Here is a 20,902-nt window from a genome sequence, read left to right on the forward strand (position 1 = left end):
AACTGTTCCTTTTGCTTCTTTTTCTGGGAGGACACATACCCCTAAGCATTTTGTGAATCTAAGTTTGGCCTCATTGAGGGGCAGTATTTTAATATGAGTAGGAAAATGAGAGTACCCCTAAGCATTTTTAAAGAAAAAAAGCACTGGCTGTTCCTATAAACAAACAGCTATGCTGACAGGAGATTCTGAAAAAATCCATTCATTTGTGATTGCCACTCCCTGAGTAATCCACTTTATCGTGCTAGCAGGGCTGATGGGAGTTTTAGTCCAAAACAGTGGGTGAGAGACTTGCAATATATTTTATGCTCTTCTTGGCAGCTTTCACCCTTACACGGAGAGAGAGATGTAGAGAGTTAAACAGTATCCCCTATTTGGGCCTCTTTGGACTTTGGCTTCGCACACTTTCTTTATGTTTATATAACTCCTGCTCCTGGACGCGCTGGTTCAAAGAGACAGGGAATAACTGGGAAAGCACTGTGACATGAAACAGGGAGAAGCACTGCAGCAAAGCAAAAGGGTGCATATTTACCTTTGGATTACACCACAAGTATTTTCCAAATTCTAAACATGGAGGGCAAGGGATCTTTGGGGCATTTACTAGAGTAAGACCCTCACTTTGTGAAATGGGGGCTGGCAGCATACCAGGATCACATTATTGTAACACGTGCATCACCAAAACAATGACCTGCTTGTGGGGGTGAAAGTGAGCTGGTCTTGTGGGGATGTGCAGGCTGAGCTGTCTCAGAGGCCAAAGGCCGGATCACTTTAAGCACACTGTTAGGACCTGACATGTCTTTTAACAAAGGAAAAGTTTGAATCAGGACCACAGTGCAAGAAGCTTTTCCCGCCAAAAAACGGCTCTGCTCCAGGCCTGTTTGCCACATTACTCCCATAATTGGTGATACATTTTCTTTAAACTTCCTTCTAGAATTCGGTCAAGCAAGTCACACTTTTAAAGATAAATCTATTTTAATTTTTGCACTGGGTTCTTCAAAAACATTTCACACAGTTTAGTAGAAACTGTTTAGATTCACTTAGAAGCCCTGATATTTCCTGCTATTGAGGCACCTTTGTGCAGTTGCTTGCTATCCCAGGGAAGCAGCTGAGCAACTCAGCAGCCAATCGGAGCCAAGAAAGCGGTGCTAAATTAGTCTGGCAGGAACGGAGCCACTTGTTTTCCTCTCCGACCTCTTGGAAACCTTCAGCTGCCTTTGGACGAGCGAGCGTGCACTTGTTGTGACACCGACAGCTGCAACTTCCCAGCTCGAGAGCCTGAGCCCCTAGACACTCCCTACCAAAGGGCAGAAAGCGCCATTTCAGCAACAGCTTTGGGGAGCTCAAAAGCGAAAGGAAAATGCTGCGTTTCCATAAGACGTTCAGGTTCCTGAATGCGACAATGAGGAATCAGATTGTTCCCCGAGCAAATATTACGGAGAAGCCACCTAAGGAGATCATAACACCAATAGTAAGTATCCTTTTTTGGTGTCTCTGGACCACCAGGAAATTAGGGTAGTGCAGCAGATACATTGTATTGCCGTGTGCTTAGATGTCACATTCAGATTTCAGAAGGTGAGAATGGTTAAGGTGTCCCCTGAACTGGCAACTACACACTTTATTCAGCCACAAACCTGAAGCCTTGATTTTGGTTTCTGAAAGGAATGTCTGTAACAGGGGGCAGCCTAGGGAATTCCCTTTTTTCCTCCACCCTTGTCTTTTCTTCCAGTGAATAAATTCCCCACAATTTGCACTGTGATATCAGGCACAAAAATGGCACAGGATTTAAGGCTCTTGAGCTGAATGCCACACATTCACACTTGCCTGCTTCTTCGTTAAAAGTGGCAGCGGGTTCTAACCAAGTGTTTAATTAACGCTTTGAACAGACTGCGTCATTTGGCCCTCAAGCAGCTGGCCTAATAGTTTCTCGACTACCTTGAGTGCTGCTGGGACTCTAAAGCAGCTCCTCCCCACCCTTCTGAAACATAGGCCATTACACCTTCCCCGCTATATACTGTCTCAAATTCTGTTCCCCAAAGTTGCAGCACAACAGTATGAGTTTATTGGTGCAATCGGGTTGCGCCTATTCCTTGCAATGTGTTTGTGGCACATTTGCTTCGTATAACGTGCAGGAACAGCTCAAAATGGCTCTTGGTCCCACAGGCCACATTTGAATGTTTCTGTGCACTCTTTTACCTATTAGCATGGACATATATCAAAGCAGGGCTTTGCCACAGGCCAACCTTCATTTCAGGTCTTCCTAAGCGATGGCTCTCCTACTGCAGGTGTGGTGGGTCCACGTTCCATGCAGCCAGGGCTGACTCCAGAGTTTGCAGCCTAAGGCGAAAGACAAATCAGATGTCTAGAAGCCATCAGGATGGCAGTTAGGATCTTTCTCCAACACTGGCACTGGGATATCGCCCTCCGCAACTCATGGCGGTAGGCTAGATTAGGAGCCATGTGGCACACACAGCTCTTGTCCTCTTAACCCCTTGGCATCGTACCCCTTCGACCACCAGCATCTGCCCACTGGGAAGGGCAGCACTACTTGCAGGAGGCAGAATGACACATAATACTAATGTTTCTTGCAGCAAAGTACAGATTACATACATATAGCCTTAAACTGTCTCTACATACATCTGAAAACTTTTGAGACGTGAGTACACGTGCGCCGAAAGGTGTGTGTACTTTATATTACTCTCCACATGTTGTTTGCTTTGTGGATTTGAAGGTATTCCAAATCACTTTTAGGGGAAAGAAGCTAAGCTTTTGTTTAATACATTTAATTAATGCAAAAAACACTAATAGCCAAAAAAAAAAAAAAAAAAAACCAGTGCTTTGAGACACATGTAGAACTCCCCCCCCCCCAGCAAATTAATAATAATGGGCAAAGTGTTATTTATAGAGACCATCTCCTCCCACCCTCAACTCTTGCACATCCAGCCTCATTTTAAAAAATCATACAATTCATTTCCTCATTCTTCCCAGCTTAAAGAGCGTTAAGAACTTTGGCAATATGCCTGCACAGAGCCATTGTTCTCCAGATCTGATACACGTACCAGGAAATAGAAATTTCACAGCTCTATACCTTTTATGGCACAATAAAGTGAGAAGCAGCTTTTAGACCTATAAGAAAATCAAATATTTATTTGAATATACATAGGCAGTATCTGCAGCCTTTATTGATCAGTGTAGAATTTTTGCAACCACAGATAAATTCTATCAGTTTTTATGGCCTCAAGTCATGTCCCCCTTTCTTCATGTTGCTTTAATTATTCAGAGTTTTTCATTTTTGTGGCATGCACATTGATTTTCTTGCTGAAAAACTAAGTTTTTGGCACCAAATTAACAGCCCAGATCATGTCAGTAACAATTTATGATTAAAAGAGTGGTTTCTGAAGGAAGGGCAATTTTTTCTTCATTCTTTCATCAGATGAATCTCAACTGAATTAAATTGTGAGGAAACACAATGACTTAAATTCACATCCACCCTCTATAGGAACCAAACAAAAATATATGCTGTACATATTTTTTAGTACACACAAGAGTTAGTATGCACAGTCAGTCCCACAGGCGCAACAGAATATAACTAGTTCAGATGATTTCTAATTGGGATCAGGCAGGCCTGTTCTACTGCTCTCAGGACAAAGTCACTTGAAAGTCAGGCTACTGCCAGTATGACATTGCAAAAAGATTATCTCCTTGCTCAGAAGTAATCTAAAGGCTGCACCATTCAGCAATACTTATCTGGGCTGACTACAGTCTTTGCATATAGCTAGCAATAGTGAGGGCCCAACTAACACTTTATATTGAATGAGGAAAATTATGTACATTGCATCATAGGAAAAATTAAACGACGCAAATTAACAGGCACAGCAAGTCCACACATTTGATAGGAATAGGGTGTACAGTACACTGTTCAATCTCAGCCAAACCATGGGGTAGGTGTGTGTGTGTGTGTGTGTATACATATATACATAAACATAAACCCACTCCCTTGTGGGACTTGTTTGGGAGAAGAAAAGGCTAAGGAGTAAACGCTACATCAATCCAGAGCGGAATCCTTAAGACGGTTGGATGGTGCCTTGATGCCTCCTTCCAGCAACTCCTGCAGCCAAGCTGGTGCCAAATGTATAGCTCTGCTTTCCTTTGCTTTCCTCCAAGAGGGAGGTCTTGTGGTCTGGGCAACCCAGGACCTCCATACACACTGTCCAGGCTTGTGCAACACAGGAGGCAGCACTTATGAGTTACTGGTTTCCACAGCTACAGCAGGCGCTGTGATTCCCCAGTGGTGTGACTTCATACACACACACCCTAAATACACCCATACTGCAGGTGTTCATCAAAACTGAGGCAAACTTTATAAGACTTAGTCTTAAGATGAAGAATTCTTGTTCTCAACCCCATCCATCTCTATCACCCATTAGCCCGTCCCTCCTCCCCTCCCCTTATTAAAGTGGGGACAGCATCAAAGCTGTGTGAGTGGAGAGCAGAGGATTTTGTTTTCCTGCCCCATTGTGCTTGTGAACAGACTAGAGAGAACTATGAGATGTAGTTCTTCAAAAGCTCCTGCTTCTGAATGAAAAGGAGGAGTGCATCTGGGAGCTAGCAAAGGGAGGCCAACACTGGAAATCTAAATATAATATAAGCAATCATATGAATTGTGTTACTTTTTATTAGATGTGGTTGCATTTTTTGCAGTTCCATTTTAAATTGTAACCTGCCCTGGGACCTTGGGGTGAGGGATGGGTAATAACTAAAATAAAAACCCAAGTCCTCTGATTGACTTAGTTTCCCCAAGTTTTCCTTTTTTGGTAGGAAACCTAGAAAAAAGTCCAATCCAAAGAGTTCCTCATCTCTAGAGCACACAAGTATGCAGTATTTATACCCTGCTAAGACTCCCAAGACATTTTCAAAACTACACAATTAGGTGTATAGCAATCTCTTTTAGGTCCTGGCAGTTATTAATGCAATTCAGTTTTCAGGGTCTTCCACAGAAGAGGCTGTAGGAGCTGAAGTGGGCTCAGCATGCCTGACTGTTAAAAAAGATACCAACCAACAGGAGGCGGCCTTTCAATTATCTGCAGATTATTTGGGGCCCTGCAGTCAGACTAGTCAGGCAACTGAGGATTCTTTCAAAACCACAACAAACATCCTATAAGGACTTCACTGCACTGTACAAAAATAAAGACAAATCACACAGCACATACAGTAACTTTAGCCCATCTGCTTTCTTCCCTGCATGAACTATAAATGGTGATTAGCCTAGAACCCAGAATGTTCTACAACATTCATAATACTGCAGACGACGTTCACCTCTGTTTCTTTGTACAGGAACAAGCTATTGGACTGACTGTGATGTTTATAACCTTCTTGGTCCCATCCGGTTGGATATTGAGCCATATGGAGGATTACAAGAACGCGCACCGTGAATGAAGCACAGGCAGAAGTTCTCCACTATGAACGTGGTCACAAAGCAGATGCCAAAGGAACTTGTATCCTCCCATATGCAAAGCTGTCTCTTGCTGTTTTTATAATTAAAAAATTGCTTTTAAAAAACCACAGTGAAACTTGTTTGTTCAGGAAAAAATGCCCCTTATTCCTCTTCCCTATAGCAACATGAAATAATAAAACATGCCAAGGAAAGAGAATAAGCATTCAGTTAGCATAGTGCAGTGGCTTGAAGATCAAGCTGTAAATCTGAAATTCCCCAGTTAAAATCTTATTTCTGCCAAAAACTTGGAGATGGTACAACAGAAAAAGGAGAATGTGGGTAACAGCCTTCTCAATTAAGCAGTGCCTTCTCATGTCTCTCAGGCCCCAATCCTATACACACAGTACATAGTGGGACTTGCTTGTAAGTAAATGTGTTCCACAGATACTTTTCAACCCACCTTAATGTGAAAGCAAGAAGCAAGCGACACTGACTGTTAGCCTTTTTCTAGGATATGCCATTCAAGACTGCAGGAGGGGACTAACTTAATGAAATGCCCCTCCAGAAAAGCAAACAAATGCTGCACATAGATAACTAGCAAGTCAGAGTGATGGCTTGACTAGAACTCTTTCAAATTCGAAGCTGCTACGGCAGGTTGGATTGATATAACTGAGAAACTGATTTACCATCTCTAAGAACAAGGTATGCTGTCACTAACAATGGCCTCTACATACTTTTGTTACAGATAGATGCATTATCCCCCTCACAAGGACTAAAGACTGGAATACATAGTACACAGTTAAAATGGACCACTTTGAAACTCAGCTGAATTAGTGGAAATTATATGTCGTAAATGCAGTTGTACAAAAGCACGCAACTATCTGTATCAAAATAATCAGCTAGCCAACCCCACACCTATAAAAGGTTGAGTGATGTGGCTTCATGTCGCACTTTTTGCAATGTTATCAGTTATAAACCAGTGTAACTGAGCAAGGCTGTGATGCTATCAGAAAGCTGTTTATACACAACTGGCAGCAGCTAGTTCTCATACTTTTAGTTTCTTTAGCAGATGACCAAAGAACTATTAGAAATGTCAGCTGCTGGTTTTTTGACATGAGATAGGCCAGTCAGCCCATTGTGAGTGATTAATAGTTTTTTACAAGACATTTTACACTGCTCTGACCAGCCCTGGGAACTTCTTGTGAACGGTAGATAATCTAATCATAATTATCAATTCACCATCACCACAGTTCTCATTAATTTAGAGGAAAATATCTGGTCCTATGATCTCCCTAGAATCATAGAATTGTAGAGTTGGAAGAGACCGCCCCCCCAGAGTCATCTAGTCCAGCCCTCTGCAATTCAGGAATCTTTGGCCAATGTGGGGCTCAAACCCACGACCTTGCGATTAAGAGTCTCATGCTCTACTGTAGACTGAGCTGGTAGCCTACTCCCCCCACAATTTCTCTATGTTCAATTTTTAAAGAAATCTGGACATTTTCCTCCCCCCACCCCCAAGGGAATCTGACCAGAACTAAAACAAGGGCAGATTTAGTTTACCAATGACATGTCCAAGGTGAAAGTTACAGTGAAAAGGATGCTTTTCAAGATAGCCTTTAACATTGGTGAGCACCCTATTGGGGATGAATGCCAATTTGTCACCATAAAAGCCCTACGAGAGAAGCCTTTGTCATTAGATGCCCATTTCACCTTCAAACATGAAGCTGAAAAATTGTCACGGAAACCTAAAAGCTTTTTAAAATAGAGATTTCGTATGTATTCAAAAATTGGAGAACAGAGCCCCTTTCAAGATCAAGTCCAGAGTCACCCATTACTGCTCTAAGACTGAGAGCAATACTAACATCGAAATCATGCCTTCCATAGACATGTGATTAGTAGTATTATTATTTAAAACCCACTGAACTCTGAAGGGCACAAGTAAGCTGCTAATTCTGGTTTTGTGCCTATTATAATAGGACTGCTGCTCAATTCAAGACTCAGTGAAAAGCATACCAACAGAACTGCGCAAGAGGGAAGGCAGAGAAGTTTATTCCAGCAGTTATTTGACTGCATCACACTTCAGGATAAAATGTTCATAAAAGACAAGAGCAAACCCAAGGAGAGTATAAAAACAAATCCATTAAATTTATGATTTTATTCTTGGAAAACTCATTGATGGGGTTTGAGCAGTTTCCTCTACTGCAAAACAGAGGGAGACTAGGGGAAAGAGGCATTTGTTCTCATTTATGCTGCCTTTGGACTGGCAGGGAGAAAGGTCATGCTCTCCCCCCACATCTGTCTGAAATGCCCAATGACTGAAGATGGCCCTTCCTTCTTACACCCTAAATGCACAATGGAAGTCCTGCTGCCATCCCACTGCGGAGCTAGTGACCTCCACCCTTTAGCCCATAAGCCCCAAACATCCTCCATTGCGGCAGCCTCACACCAAGACCGATTAATCCACCATGAAGGAGTCCTTATTGCCTTTGGTGGCAGCAGGATGGGAGCTCCCAAGGAGAATGCTAATCAAATGGCTTAGCACGTAGGAGGGAATTCCCGACTCCAAGCACCAAAGGGTTACACAGCAAAGGCCACTTAGTCCTCTGTACAAGCATCAGAAAAGTAGTTCTTTCCCTCCTCCCCTAGCCCCCCTGTTAATAGAATTCAGTACAGAGTCAGTGGTCAGGGCACTGCCAGTTTCAGCAACAGTACAAGACATTCCCTCAGCCAGTGCAAAGTCCTCTATGTCAGGATATCGTGGGCTTGGTGCTCCACCAACATCTCCATGCTCTTCACATCTGTGCACCAGAACTCCAGGCGGTCTTTCATGCCCTTTATCTAGGAAATAAACCCACAAGCACTTTAGGAACTTGGACTCAATGGAGATACAATGAATACACACAGACAAAAGAAGGGCCAAGAAAGATAAAAAATTTAACCAATCTACATCAGAATGTCTCCTGCAACAGACTACATTAAAATCCTGTTTTAGAGAAAAGATAAACTGCAATCTCCCAGTGGAGTGTCTTATTGGTTTGTTTTAATGACAAGACGTTTTGATAGGGAGATTCAAAGGTGCCAGAAACAAGGTAAGCATTGTGAAGAAAACTGATTTAAGTCAATTATTCAATGTGTCATAAATTCAACATGTGACCGTATAAAGCTGTTTCTGCACTGAAGTAAAGGAAGACATATAAGTACAGTGTGATTAATCAAAGAAACCACACCCTTTCTCCCCCAGAAAGCTGTTTTTTACTAAGATTCCATGCCATGCTTTAAAAGGAGAGTGTTGCACTGAGATTTCAGCAAGAGTGATTACCTGTTGTAAATCCAGCACCCGTGGTTGGACCCATGTCATGTGAACTCTCTTATCCACTTCATCAATACTGCCTTTCACCAAACCCACTGACAGGGCTTTCATCACTAGCAGCTCCACCTGCAGGAAAAGAAAACCAAGAGTCCCTTACTGGATTTAGAGAAACATATCCAGTTGTTTCCACAAAAATCACTGCAACTTACCAGTCTGAGTACTTGCTACAACTCAAAAAGAGGGATTTAACAAACAGAGAAAGGGAAAATGGCCAAGATCATGACTGCTGTAAATGCCTATCTGGAAATTTAATTGCATCAATTTTAACAGGGATTATCTGAAATTAAAATGTCTTTGAAAATGGAATGACACAGAGTCCCTGAACATGTTTCCCTCATACAGAACTGCAAATGCAACTCACCTCATTTACAGTGACTTTGGCACTTTTAGCAATCTCTTCAAAAGTGAGTTGCCTGTGGTTAGCTGGTCGGGTGAAGGTCATCTGCAGTCAAGTAAAACTAAAGTTAAAACAAACCTGGGTTTACGTGAAAAAAGAAGTTCCCAACACAGTGATCAGAAAGCCTGATTTCCCCAGCTTTGTTTGCCTCTGTGCAAGACATTACTTGAAAGGTGGACTAGATCTTCAATAGCAATATACTGTATGTTACATTTCAACACAAATAAAAACTTCTGCCCCAAGTGGGAACCACTACAGGGCAGGACCAGATTATATAATTTAGAATTGCTAGACTTACCTCCATGAGGCACAGCAGCTGGATCTTCTGTAGAAGAAGAGCTTCATTTGCAGCCAAGTCCGGCTGTAAGACACAACAGATGAGAACTTTAGTTACTCCAAAAATATTATTGTGTTTTCTTTGATTTAACAAAATGCATGCAACACAGAAAGCGCTCATCATTTCATGCGTCTTGTGTCATGAAACCACAGCCTTAGACCTACCATTGTAAATTGTTCAACAGAAGTGTTTAATTTCTAAATGCAACCGTTAAGACTGATTAAACCAACATCTCCTCTATGGGAGTGAGAAAATGAATGCTACTACACAGTTCAAGACATCTGGCAATGCATCTGTTTCAGAGCATGGATTTTAAACTGAAGTGGGATGCTTTGGAGTTATTTAGACCTTCTCTGAAGCAGATCCTTCCTGAACTGGCCCGTGTCCCAAGGCTTAAGTACTCTAAAACAGTTAATGGGGTAACTCTGTCCTGTTGCCCCAAGGTTGTTTTTTGAAGACTCTGAATCTATACCAGCTGTTTTCAGAAGTGCATAAGCTTTACTTTCCAGTAGCAAGTCAAAGAGGAAGTACTTATTTAATCAGTCAAACCAGCCACCTACCTGCTGCCCCCATGCTGACTTCAAAGCCTGGAATTTTTCCACATTGCCACTATTGAAGGCATAAAGCGTGTCAATCAACCATTGCCTGTCAGTGTTCCTCAAAGACTCCAGCACTGGGTGCATAAGCTGAGGATGGAAATAAAGTAGGACATTGAGATATAGTAGCTAGCTTCTGGTTCCTGAACATTTTCACCAATTAAGCTCTACTTACCAGTTCCCCAAAGTTATAGACTCCTTCCCCAAGGAGTCCTGCTAACCCTAAAGTAAAGGCTCTCTCCTGCTGGTCTGCCACTGAAAAGAAGAATGATCTGGGTCAAGCAACAGTCTGAGAGACCACACTCCATTTTAGTACACACACACACACACACACACGTACATATATTCTCTTACATTCAATAAAAATGTGAGCATTCTATACACAAAGGTACAGTAAATTATTTGTCTTAGGCCTATTTTCCTGAAACTCCAGGTTCCAACAACAATGAGGATAATTTCTATTTCCCTCTCTGCACAGTAAATTAAATCCATTTGATACAGGTCTCCACAGCACAAACAAATGCATTTTGTTCAATATGGGAAGAAAAGAGCATTACCTGGGAGATCTTTGACATCTATACAGCCCAGGAACCTTAATGCATCCTTATAATAAGAGGCATGATTCCCAATTGTCTGGTAATACTTGCTGGAGAGATCATAGAAACGGCTGTGAACAGATGTCACACCAGGAAGATTATTCAGCATCTCTTCAACATCCTCAATGGTCTCCTAAAGGGAAAAAGGGTGATACCAATCCTTAAAATCCACATGTATTTTATATACATACACACAAAAGCATGTTACAATACCTTGCCTAACAATTATAACCAATATTTGAAGAGAAAAAAAACATAACTCCAAAGAATCACATTAACTTAAGGATCAGAACATATTTGTTATTTTATTTCTGCTGGTACTAGGACTTGACCTGCTGAAGTCTCAACTCTGCTGAAGAAACAAATCCACAACTGTATATCCTTGTCTGCTTGAACCCTACAGCTCCTAATAGTGGTTTATAAAAAAACGAAACAACCTCCATTATATAAATTTAATATCCTTGTTAACTGCCAAAACAAGTTTCTAAACAGATGTTTACAGGTTTGAAAACCCCTATTCTTTGCTTGTGGCAAACTGATAAACAGCTTTCATTTGTACAAAGTATGAACACATTGCAAGATGTTTATTTAGACTTTTGTGAACAGTTTCTAATGGGCCATGGATTATGTTACTGGATTATACCAGCAAAGGAAATCAAATCAAAAGTGATCTCTGGCCATCAGAATAGAAATAATAATGCCACTTGTCAAAAGCACAAATACCGTTACTGAATACTTAGCATCTTATTTGAAAAAAACTCAATACAGTATCTTATCAGAAATACCAACACTTTTGATTATTTAAATTGTATTGTACAGTGGTACCTCGAGTTACAAACGCCTCAGGTTACAAACTCCGCTAACCTGGAAGAGTTACCTTGAGTTGAGAACTTTGCCCTAGGACGAGAACAGAAATTGTGTGCTGGCGGCGCAGCGGCAGCAAGAGGCCCCATTAGCTAAAGCACGCCTCTAGTTAAGAAGAGTTTCAGGTTAAGAATGGACCTTTGGAATGAATTAAGTTTGTAACTAGAGGTACCACTGTACTGCATTTCCAGTAACACAAAGTGGAACACAAGAAGCAGATAGAATTTAGCCTTCTCCACATATCCAGTACTGGGGAGAAGTACCATAGGTCCACAATACTGGTAGATCCTTGTCCAGTACAGTGGCAAAGATTTCTGACTCTCAATTGTTTAACAATGGCAACAAAATGCCTCTCCCCCTGCGACAATGAAGAATGCTTGGGGGTAATCAGGAATGGATTTTTGCATGGAAAGAGAGCAAACTCAGCTCAGTTCTAGTACCCAAAACAAATCATGCTCTAGGCCTACACTTCAAAAAATCCTTGGAGATAGAAGGAAAAAAGGCTGAAATTTACAGAGACATACCTAAACACCTTTTGGACCTTAGGACTACTTATACAGATTTGACCAAATTGTTGAGATATAACACAATCCCTTATAGGTGGGAGTTTCCGCAAGGACTATCATTTACTTACAAAGGAAGGAAAGTAAGAATTAAAACACCGGAGGACCAACAGAAGTTCCTACACGACCACGAGGAGGACCTCCAGAAAAGAGCCGCAGCTTCTTGGCCTCCACCACCACCGGGACCATCTCCAAAGCCTACACCGCCTGGATCTGGACCAACATTACCACCTCCGGGATCGGAGGGAAGCCTAGACACCCCATTGTAGACCCACCAATTAGACCAGGATGTCGCTGCAGCTTCTTAGTTGGAATATAAATGGCGGAAATTCTCCGGAAAAAAGAAGAAAAGTATTTCATATTTTGAAAAAAGAACAACTGGACATTATTTGCCTGCAAGAAACGCATGTGACAAGGCTCCACAGAAAAGTGTTAATTAATAAAAGACTAGGCCAAGAATTTATCTCTTCGGATAAAGTGAAGAAAAGAGGTGTGGTGATATATGCAAAGGAGAGCCTGTCACCGAAATTCTTATTTAAAGATGAACACGGCAGAATTTTGGCGATTGAAATTCAGACACAAGGAGAAAAATTTCTGATATTAGGAATATACGCCCCAAATGAAGGAAAATCGGAATTTTTCAGGAAGCTGCATGAGATTATGCTGGATTACTTAGACTATAACAACATCATCATGATGGGTGACATGAATGGGGTTGTGTCTGTAAATATGGATAAGTCGCAAAGTGCTAACATAACGAAAGATGGCAGACTACCTAAAACTTTTTTTGAAATGACTGACAATGTGGACTTAATTGACATATGGAGGGTTAAGAACCCCCTAGGAAAAGAAGGAACTTTCTTTTCTGAAGCTCATCTGACATGGACACGAATCGACCAAATATGGATAACTAGAGGACTGGCACCCAAGACTAGAAAGGTGGAAATCTGCCCAAAAACCTGCTCCGACCATAATGCTTTGAAAATGGAATTGAGACTAAATACAACCGGATCCTTCAGATGGAAAATGAATGACACCTTATTAAGGGATGAGAAGATTGTTAAGAAGGCCCAAAAAACTTTAAAGGACTATTTTGAGATAAATTTAAATACTACTGTGGAAAAAAGAATAATCTGGGACGCAAGTAAAGCAGTCATGAGAGGGTTTCTAATACAACAAAATACGATCAAGAAAAAATTCTGGAATGAAAAGAAGGAGAAGATATTGGAAAAAATAAGAGATGGAGAGAAAAAATTAAGATCTAGGCCAAAGTCTAAGGAGGTGCTGAGAGAAGTGAAATTTTTCCAAGCACAATATTTGAAACTGATAAATCAAGAGGTGGAATGGAAAATTAAACAGATGAAACAAAGATCCTTTGAATCAGCAAATAAGTGTGGGAAACTGCTAGCATGGCAGTTGAAAAAGAGACAAAAACTTAATACTGTTACAAATCTAGAGATTGAAGGGAGAATGGTTCAGAAACCCGAGGAAATTAGAAAGTGCTTCCAGAGATATTTCAAAGAACTTTATTCACAAGGGCCACAGAAAGATTCGGAGGTGGACCAATTTCTTAAAACCAACGGATTACAGAAAATACCTCAGGAAATGAGAACAACCCTGAATAGTAATATCACACAGCAAGAAATTGAAAGCGCCATTCAGAACCTCCAATTAGGCAAATCTCCAGGCCCCGACGGACTTACCTCCAAATACTATAAGGTTTTGAAAGACTATTTGATACAACCTTTGTTGGAGGTTTGTAACCAGATTGTGGAGGGGAGGAAGGCACCGGAAACGTGGAAAGAAGCCTTCATCACATTGATACCCAAACTAGAAACTGAAAAGACTCAGCTGAAGAACTACCGCCCCATCTCACTCCTAAATGTGGATTACAAAATTTTTGCAGACATTTTGGCAAGTAGGTTTAAAAAAGTGCTTAATGAAGTGATCCATAAAGACCAGGCTGGCTTTCTCCCTGGTAGGCATTTGTTTGGTAACACAAGAAACATTATCGACATTTTGGAACTTTTACAAACAAATCTAAACACTAGAGCGGTGTTAATTTTTATTGATGCGGAGAAAGCCTTTGACAATATTTCCTGGATGTTTATGAAGAAAAACTTGGAAGGGATGGGAGTGGGGCGGGGGTTTGAAAATGGAATAGAAGCAATATATTCAGAACAAAAAGCGAAATTGATAGTAAACAATGTGGTGACAGAGGAGTTTAAAATTGAAAAAGGGACACGGCAGGGGTGCCCCCTATCCCCCCTATTGTTTATTTCAGTTCTGGAGGTGCTATTGAACATGATTAGAAAGGACCGGTTGGTACAGGGAATTGAGGTCGGAGTGAAACAATATAAATTGAAAGCATTTGCAGATGACCTGGTATTAACATTGCAGGAGCCTGTCTCTAGTACTAAAAGAGTGTTAGAATTAATTTCGGACTTTGGTCGGGTGGCGGGATTTAAGCTGAACAAGCAAAAAACTAAGGTTATAGCAAAAAATTTGACAAGTACAGAAACAGATGAGTTTGTGAAAGAAACAGAATTAAATGTGGTTAAAAAAGTAAAATACCTAGGGGTGTATCTGACCTCCAAAAATTTGAATTTGTTTAAGGACAACTATGAGAAATGTTGGTTAGAAATCAAAAGAGATTTGGAAACATGGTCAAGATTGAAACTTTCCTTGTTGGGCCGAATAGCAGCTATAAAGATGAATGTATTGCCAAAAATGCTATTTTTGTTTCAGACCCTACAGGTCGTGGACAAGGTGGAATGCTTTGGAAAGTGGCAGAGGGATATTTCTAAGTTTGTTTGGCAGGGCAAAAAGCCCCGAATAAAGTTTAAGATACTAACTGATGCGAAAGAAAGAGGGGGATTTGCCCTGCCAGACTTGAGGTTATATTACGAAGCTGCAGCCTTCTGCTGGTTGAAAGATTGGATTTTACTGGAAAACACTGATGTCCTAGATCTGGAAGGGTTTGACAATGCTTTTGGGTGGCATGCATATTTGTGGTATGACAAGGTTAAAGTGCACAAATTGTTTAAAAACCACATTGTCAGGAGAGCAATTTTAATGGTCTGGACAAAATATAAAGACTTATTGGAGAGTAAGACTCCGAGGTGGCTCTCACCGGTGGAGGCCAAGGCACGTAAGAGACCTAATATGGAAGCCAATTGGCCTAAATATGGGGAAATCATTGAAAAGATTGGAGACAATTGGAGGTTGCTAAGCTTGGAAAAACTAAAAAACAAGGTGCAAGATTGGTTGCATTATGCACAAATTCAAGAGGTCTTCAAAGTAGATAAGAAGGTTGGATTCCAGGTGGAAAAATCGATACTAGAGACAGAATTGTTAGAACCAAAAAGTAAACTACTTTCGAGAATGTATAACCTGCTGCTTAAATGGAATACTCAGGATGAGATAGTCAAATCCACCATGATAAAGTGGGCGCAGGATTTGGGGCATAACATTATGTTTGAAGACTGGGAAAGGTTATGGAACACCGGAATGAAATTTACGGCATGTAGTGCCTTGAAGGAAAACATTATGAAAATGATATACCGGTGGTACATGACCCCAGTCAAGCTTGCTAAGATATATCACCTGTCTGATAATAAATGCTGGAAATGTAAAGAGGCGGAAGGGACATTCTTTCACCTCTGGTGGACCTGCCCGAAAGTGAAGGCCTTCTGGGAAATGATTCATAATGAACTAAAAAAGGTACTGAGATTTACCTTACCTAAGAAACCAGAGGCCTTCCTTCTGGGCATGGTGGACCGGAGAGTGTTTAAGAAGGACAGAACTTTTTTTATGTATGCTACTACAGCAGCAAGGATTCTGATTGCAAAATATTGGAAGACACAAGATTTACCCACACTGGAGGAATGGCACACGCAGTTGATGGACTATATGGAACTGGCCGAAATGACTGGCAGAATCCGAGACTTGGGAGAAGAAACATTCGAGGAGGATTGGAGAAAATTTAAAGACTATTTGGAAAAACATTATAAGTTGTATGAATGTTAAAAAATGCACCCTTTAGGAAATTCTAGCTTCAGTAATGTTAAATTAAAGAAATGGAAATTAAGGTACAAGGAGTCAGAGATAGAATAATGAAACAACTTTATTGTGTTAAAATGAAAATGTACATGATTTGGGTTATAATACATTTGAAATTGGGTAACATGATAAAAAGGAAGATATAATAAGTATTGAAATAAGTTAACAAATTGCAGACGTTTTGCATCACAGAGAATGCAGGGTTGGGAGGACGTGGGGAAGTCCAACAGATTTGGAAAAAGGAGTAAGAAAAATTTGTAACCTTTCTTTTTTACTTTTATAATACGTTCTTTATTCTTTTTTCTGTATTTTATAAAACTAATAAAAAATATTATTAAAAAAAAACAAATCATGCTGATCAGCACCTGCTCAAACACAAAATGTCCTTCAATTCTAAGTTTATGTCTTTTGCACCTGCCTCCAGCTGACGGCTTTTCAGAGTACCTATAAAGGCCTGAAGTCTGCCCTCTCCTATGTTAGAAGATAGCTACTAAAAGCTAAGGGCTGCACACACAAAATGCAAGAGCCGTCCAATACAGCTAATTCAAAAAAGGTTTTGTTATTATGAACAAGAAAATACGTATTTTGTCTCACCTTTGTGACTTGTAGATCACCAATGTTTAATTTCAGAGCTCCAATGGCAGTTTTACATAGAATCACGGCTTCATCACTGCTTTTCACCTGCAGCCACAATACAAAATGAACGTAATAAAACAGCTATTGTTTCAAATAGAATGAAACTAGTGTCTGCCAAAGAGAGCGTAAGTAGTTAGCAGTTTTTCCAAATTTGACTGTATAACTATCCTTGATCATTTTCTTACTGGCAATGAAACTGGCTTGTTGGCCAGTTCAGTAGATGTGTTATTAATTTATATTGTGCCTTTCAGGACAAAAGATAGTACACAGAAATTGTAACATAAAACCTATAATTGCTTATTTTAAATCAACAGTTTTAAGTCTACACCCCTTAAAAACAAGTGATAAAAACATCAGTAGGCTACAGCAATGAATAAAAACTAGTAACTGCACTGAAAACAATTCCATGCAAGTGGATCAAAGTACTATATAAAGTATCTGTCATATATCATACTTACTTTTTCTCGGGTCTTTTCCAGAAAAGTAAGAGCTACATTAGGATCTAAGGAGGTACAAGCAAGCAATTACATTAAGATTCACATAACCTCTTATTGGATCCTATCACAAAAGTTTTAGAATTGAGGACCTGCCTGAATGATATTGTCCTTGGGGAGAGGAGTAGAGGGCTTCAAGGCATGCTTCCTCCCTTTGTTCCGAGAAACAATGAATGACAAAATTTTTGCTCAGACTTCTGGATTCAAGGTTCTCCTGATTTAATATCCCAAAGTCAGAGGAGAGCTCGTGTTCAAAGCAACATGAGATCTCCTGTTTGATCATTCCATTTCTCTCTACACTGAGGGGGAGTGATTGTGCAAGCCAAAAGCCAGCTCCCAGAGACTTCCTTGGATCAGTCCCAGGGAGAAACCAGCACCCAAAGAGGCCTTCAGTCTGTCAAACTCCTAGGATTAGATTCTCAAATTCTACATTAATACATCTCTGCTGGCCTTATAGCAAAGTTAAGGAGTATTAATGGCTAGTGTCCAGAAAGACGGAAATGTGAATAATTCCCTTTCTCCAAGACTGAGTAGTTCAATCCTTTGTTACTTTCCTAAAGGTCTTATTGTTGGCCTCAGATTCCCCCCCCCCCGAACCAGTTCATAATGAAAGATAGCTATGATAAAATGAAGGTGTTTTACCTGTCATCTGTCGCACTACATGAAGAATTATCTCTACAAGGGACAAAGGGTTCACCCTGAAATAAAGAGATGGTAACATGAACAACTGAAGTTTTAATAGCAATTAAGTTTAATAATGAACTTTAGAATTAAAATATTGATCTTAAAATGTAAGGTTTCCCCTAAATTTTAAGTATTTTAAAATCTTTACCTGTGTTCAAACTCACTGATAAAGTTCTCATAAAGCTATAAATCAAAGAAAGAGGTGGTAAGTTTAGCAATACAAGTGTGTTTTGGTTAACAAGTCAAGTTGATCATTAGCACATCTAGGACACTATCTACAGTTTGATTAGTGTGTGTGGAATTCCTTACAATCAATATTAAGCCCCGGGTCAGCACTAGACCACCTTTGTTACAACTCATGCCTTGTCTGGAGTGAGAAACATCAAAACCCAGGTTTGGACAACATGCCAAGCCAAACCATGGGTAATACCAGTAGGCCCAGAGAAAGGGCAAAGCAGATGTGATCTCCCTCCAAGAGCTCATGCATTTACACCAAGCCATGGTTTAGCTTAGGTACGCTGGCTTGCTCATGTCCACAGAATGGAAGGTGGCAGGATCCCCAAGGACCTGATCTACAGAGAGCTGGCTTCCGGCACCAGTCCAATTAGCAGACCAACTCTGTGCTACAAAGATGTCTGCAAATTATGTGACATGAAGGCTGTCAACACCAACCCTGCTCTTACCAGTAAAACATTTTATCCTAATATTGAACTGAAATCTATCCCTCTGTAACTGAAACCAGTCAGTCCTGCCCTCTAGGTATAACAAGTATGTGATCATTTCTATGTGGGAGCCTCTGTTTCAACAGTGCTATCATGTGGTGGACTCTGCCTCCTCGGAGGGTTGTAAGCAGAGGTTGGATGGCCATCTGTCATGGATGCGTTAGCTGAGATTTTTCCATTGCAAGGGGTTGGGCTAAATGACTTTTGGGTCCCTTCCAGCTTCTATATTCCCTCTCAATCTTCTTTTCCAGACCAAACATATCCAGTTCCTTCAATCTTTCTTGTTTTTCATACAACTGTCTGTCATGCTGTCCTCCTTTATAGAAACCCTTCATTCATTTAGTATTTTCTAAACTATAATACAGGGTGGGCTGGATCCAGAACTAGTACATCCTCCTCCTGCCATTTTGACATTTGGCTACCCACCTGTTAATCACCCAATGTACTATGAGACCAGGTGATTCAAACTTCAAACCATGGGAGTAGGCACAGACTTATATCTGCCGTTAGTACTGTAGTCCCACAGTACTGCCTGGTTTTTTTTATACACTTGGGCTTATTTCTGATTTTAGCACTATAGTGCTTAGTACTAAGATAAGAGAAAGGAGATCCCTTATTTCCAGTCTTGACAAACAGCACTTAGCCTGGAGATAACAGATTATCCATGCCTGATGTCATATGGTGTCAGATGACTGACAGGTCGGTGTTGTTTGTGCCAAAAATGGCCTGGTGGTCAAAATTCAGAGGACTGGTAGGCATAACTAGGCCTGGGAGCAGAGGTTCCCCACCAATGATTTAATCTGCCAGTTTATCACTGCAATGTCATCTCATACCATTTTGCATCATCTATTTAGAGTACCAGCATTATACAGTAATTACAAAATGCACCCTTTCACTCCTGGAAAGAATAAAAATGTGATCCCAAATGCCAAAAAAGTGATACAGAAGTCAACATAATTTACAGAGCAAAAAAATTAGGTCATAAGCTACAAAGCCCTGAACTGATGTGTTCAGTGGAGTTGCCCTAAATGCCTCATCATTGGCAATGTTTATATTCACAAGAAGCCAGGGGTATACATTTACACTACTCTTAATTTTAATTTTTCTTATTTGTGGTAATTCCAAGAATCTTGTGAATTAGAATACAAATAATGCAACCCATCACCATCTCAATGACTAAGGTAAGACTTGGGAGATTACCTTGATGAGTCCATCTCCTTGGGCAAAGCAGGGGTCTTGCACAAAGTCCAGAACCTGAAGGGTCAGCTGGTGCCAGAGTCTGTAAAACATACACACATGACTATGGAAATGGCAAAGGACAGACTGTCAATTTTACAAAATGAGGGCGAGCAAGGGAAGAGTACAGCAGCCAGGAGACCACAGCAAACCCTCAACGGTGTATTTACCTAAATCAAACACGAGTTATATGAACAGAAACCCTTGCACGACACACACATTTTGGCAACCAGGCCAGCGCAGAGCCTCAATGGAGACGGCCAAGTGCTTCACACTTCCGACCCTGTTGTGCTTATGCCACAAGCGACGCGTGCCTATCCACCATTTTCCTAGGGCAAGCAGCCTGCGCACACATCTCGGGAGTGAGGCCCGATGCACCAGCTTCCTGAACGGGGGGGTTGGCCTTCAAGAGCAGGAGACCCCCCAGCGGATCATCTCCTGAAAAAAGCACCGAGTCGCCCCTTCCCCACCTCCCGCAAGCTCCCCCAGCCGCCCCCCCACCCCGCCTCACTTCTTGTTGTAGAGCTCCTCCAGGCGGTGCCACACGGCGGCCTGGCCGGGCCCAGAGCTTTGGCTCTGCTGCAGGAAACCCGGCACGTCCTTCATGGCGAGGCCGGGACCGGGGAAGCAGCGGGAGACAGAGAGACCGCTTCACCCTCAGGAGCAGGAGCAGGAGGCCGGGCCACCCTGCCGCCGGAAATGCACACTCACTTCCGGCACCTTCGGCGCGGAGCACGCCGGGTACCGTATTGGCCTCGCTCTGCGCAGCATTGCTTGTCGATCTCGCCCCACGCGCTGGGGGAGGAGGAGGGGCGAGAGTTCCGGGGGGGGGGGCGGGCAGGCCCGCTGGTCGCCATGGCAACGGCCTCCGCTGCGCGAGAGAGCCGGCGAGCTTCTCTCGGGCGCCCCCTGCAGTC

General features: G+C 41.5%; 1 protein-coding gene and 1 long non-coding RNA gene across 2 annotated transcripts; one reads left to right on the forward strand and one right to left on the reverse strand.

The window, feature by feature from the left end:
• Positions 1-220: 220 nt before the first annotated feature.
• On the forward strand, positions 221-7,702 carry LOC310840057. Its single transcript, XR_014561779.1, has 2 exons — positions 221-1,465; positions 5,329-7,702. It is a non-coding gene; the product is annotated as an uncharacterized lncRNA (long non-coding RNA).
• Positions 7,462-20,789, reverse strand: PSMD13 (proteasome 26S subunit, non-ATPase 13). The gene is made up of 13 exons (XM_083729133.1): positions 20,497-20,789; positions 19,950-20,028; positions 18,176-18,210; positions 17,986-18,041; positions 17,308-17,351; positions 16,808-16,894; positions 10,686-10,857; positions 10,304-10,383; positions 10,093-10,218; positions 9,494-9,556; positions 9,160-9,240; positions 8,748-8,864; positions 7,462-8,266 (listed from the first exon to the last, which is right to left on the reverse strand). The coding sequence occupies exons 1-13, from the start codon at positions 20,589-20,591 to the stop codon at positions 8,171-8,173; spliced, it is 1,131 nt and encodes a 376-aa protein (XP_083585259.1). The 5' UTR covers positions 20,592-20,789; the 3' UTR covers positions 7,462-8,170.
• Between the last annotated feature and the right edge of the window lie 113 nt (positions 20,790-20,902).

The sequence above is a fragment of the Podarcis gaigeae genome (assembly GCF_964106915.1).
Source record: "Podarcis gaigeae genome assembly, chromosome: 1".
In the NCBI taxonomy this organism is placed as follows: Eukaryota; Metazoa; Chordata; class Lepidosauria; order Squamata; family Lacertidae; genus Podarcis; species Podarcis gaigeae.

Coding starts and splice junctions, on each gene's coding strand:
- PSMD13 (XM_083729133.1), bottom strand. CDS start 20,591: ATGAAGGACGTGCCGGGTTTCCTGCAGCAGAGCCAAAGCTCTGGGCCC. Junction 18,211..19,949: donor AAGGAGATGGACTCATCAAG/GTAATCTCCCAA, acceptor TTTGATTTATAG/CTTTATGAGAACTTTATCAG. Junction 10,858..16,807: donor GTGATCTACAAGTCACAAAG/GTGAGACAAAAT, acceptor TTTTCCCTTTAG/GAGACCATTGAGGATGTTGA.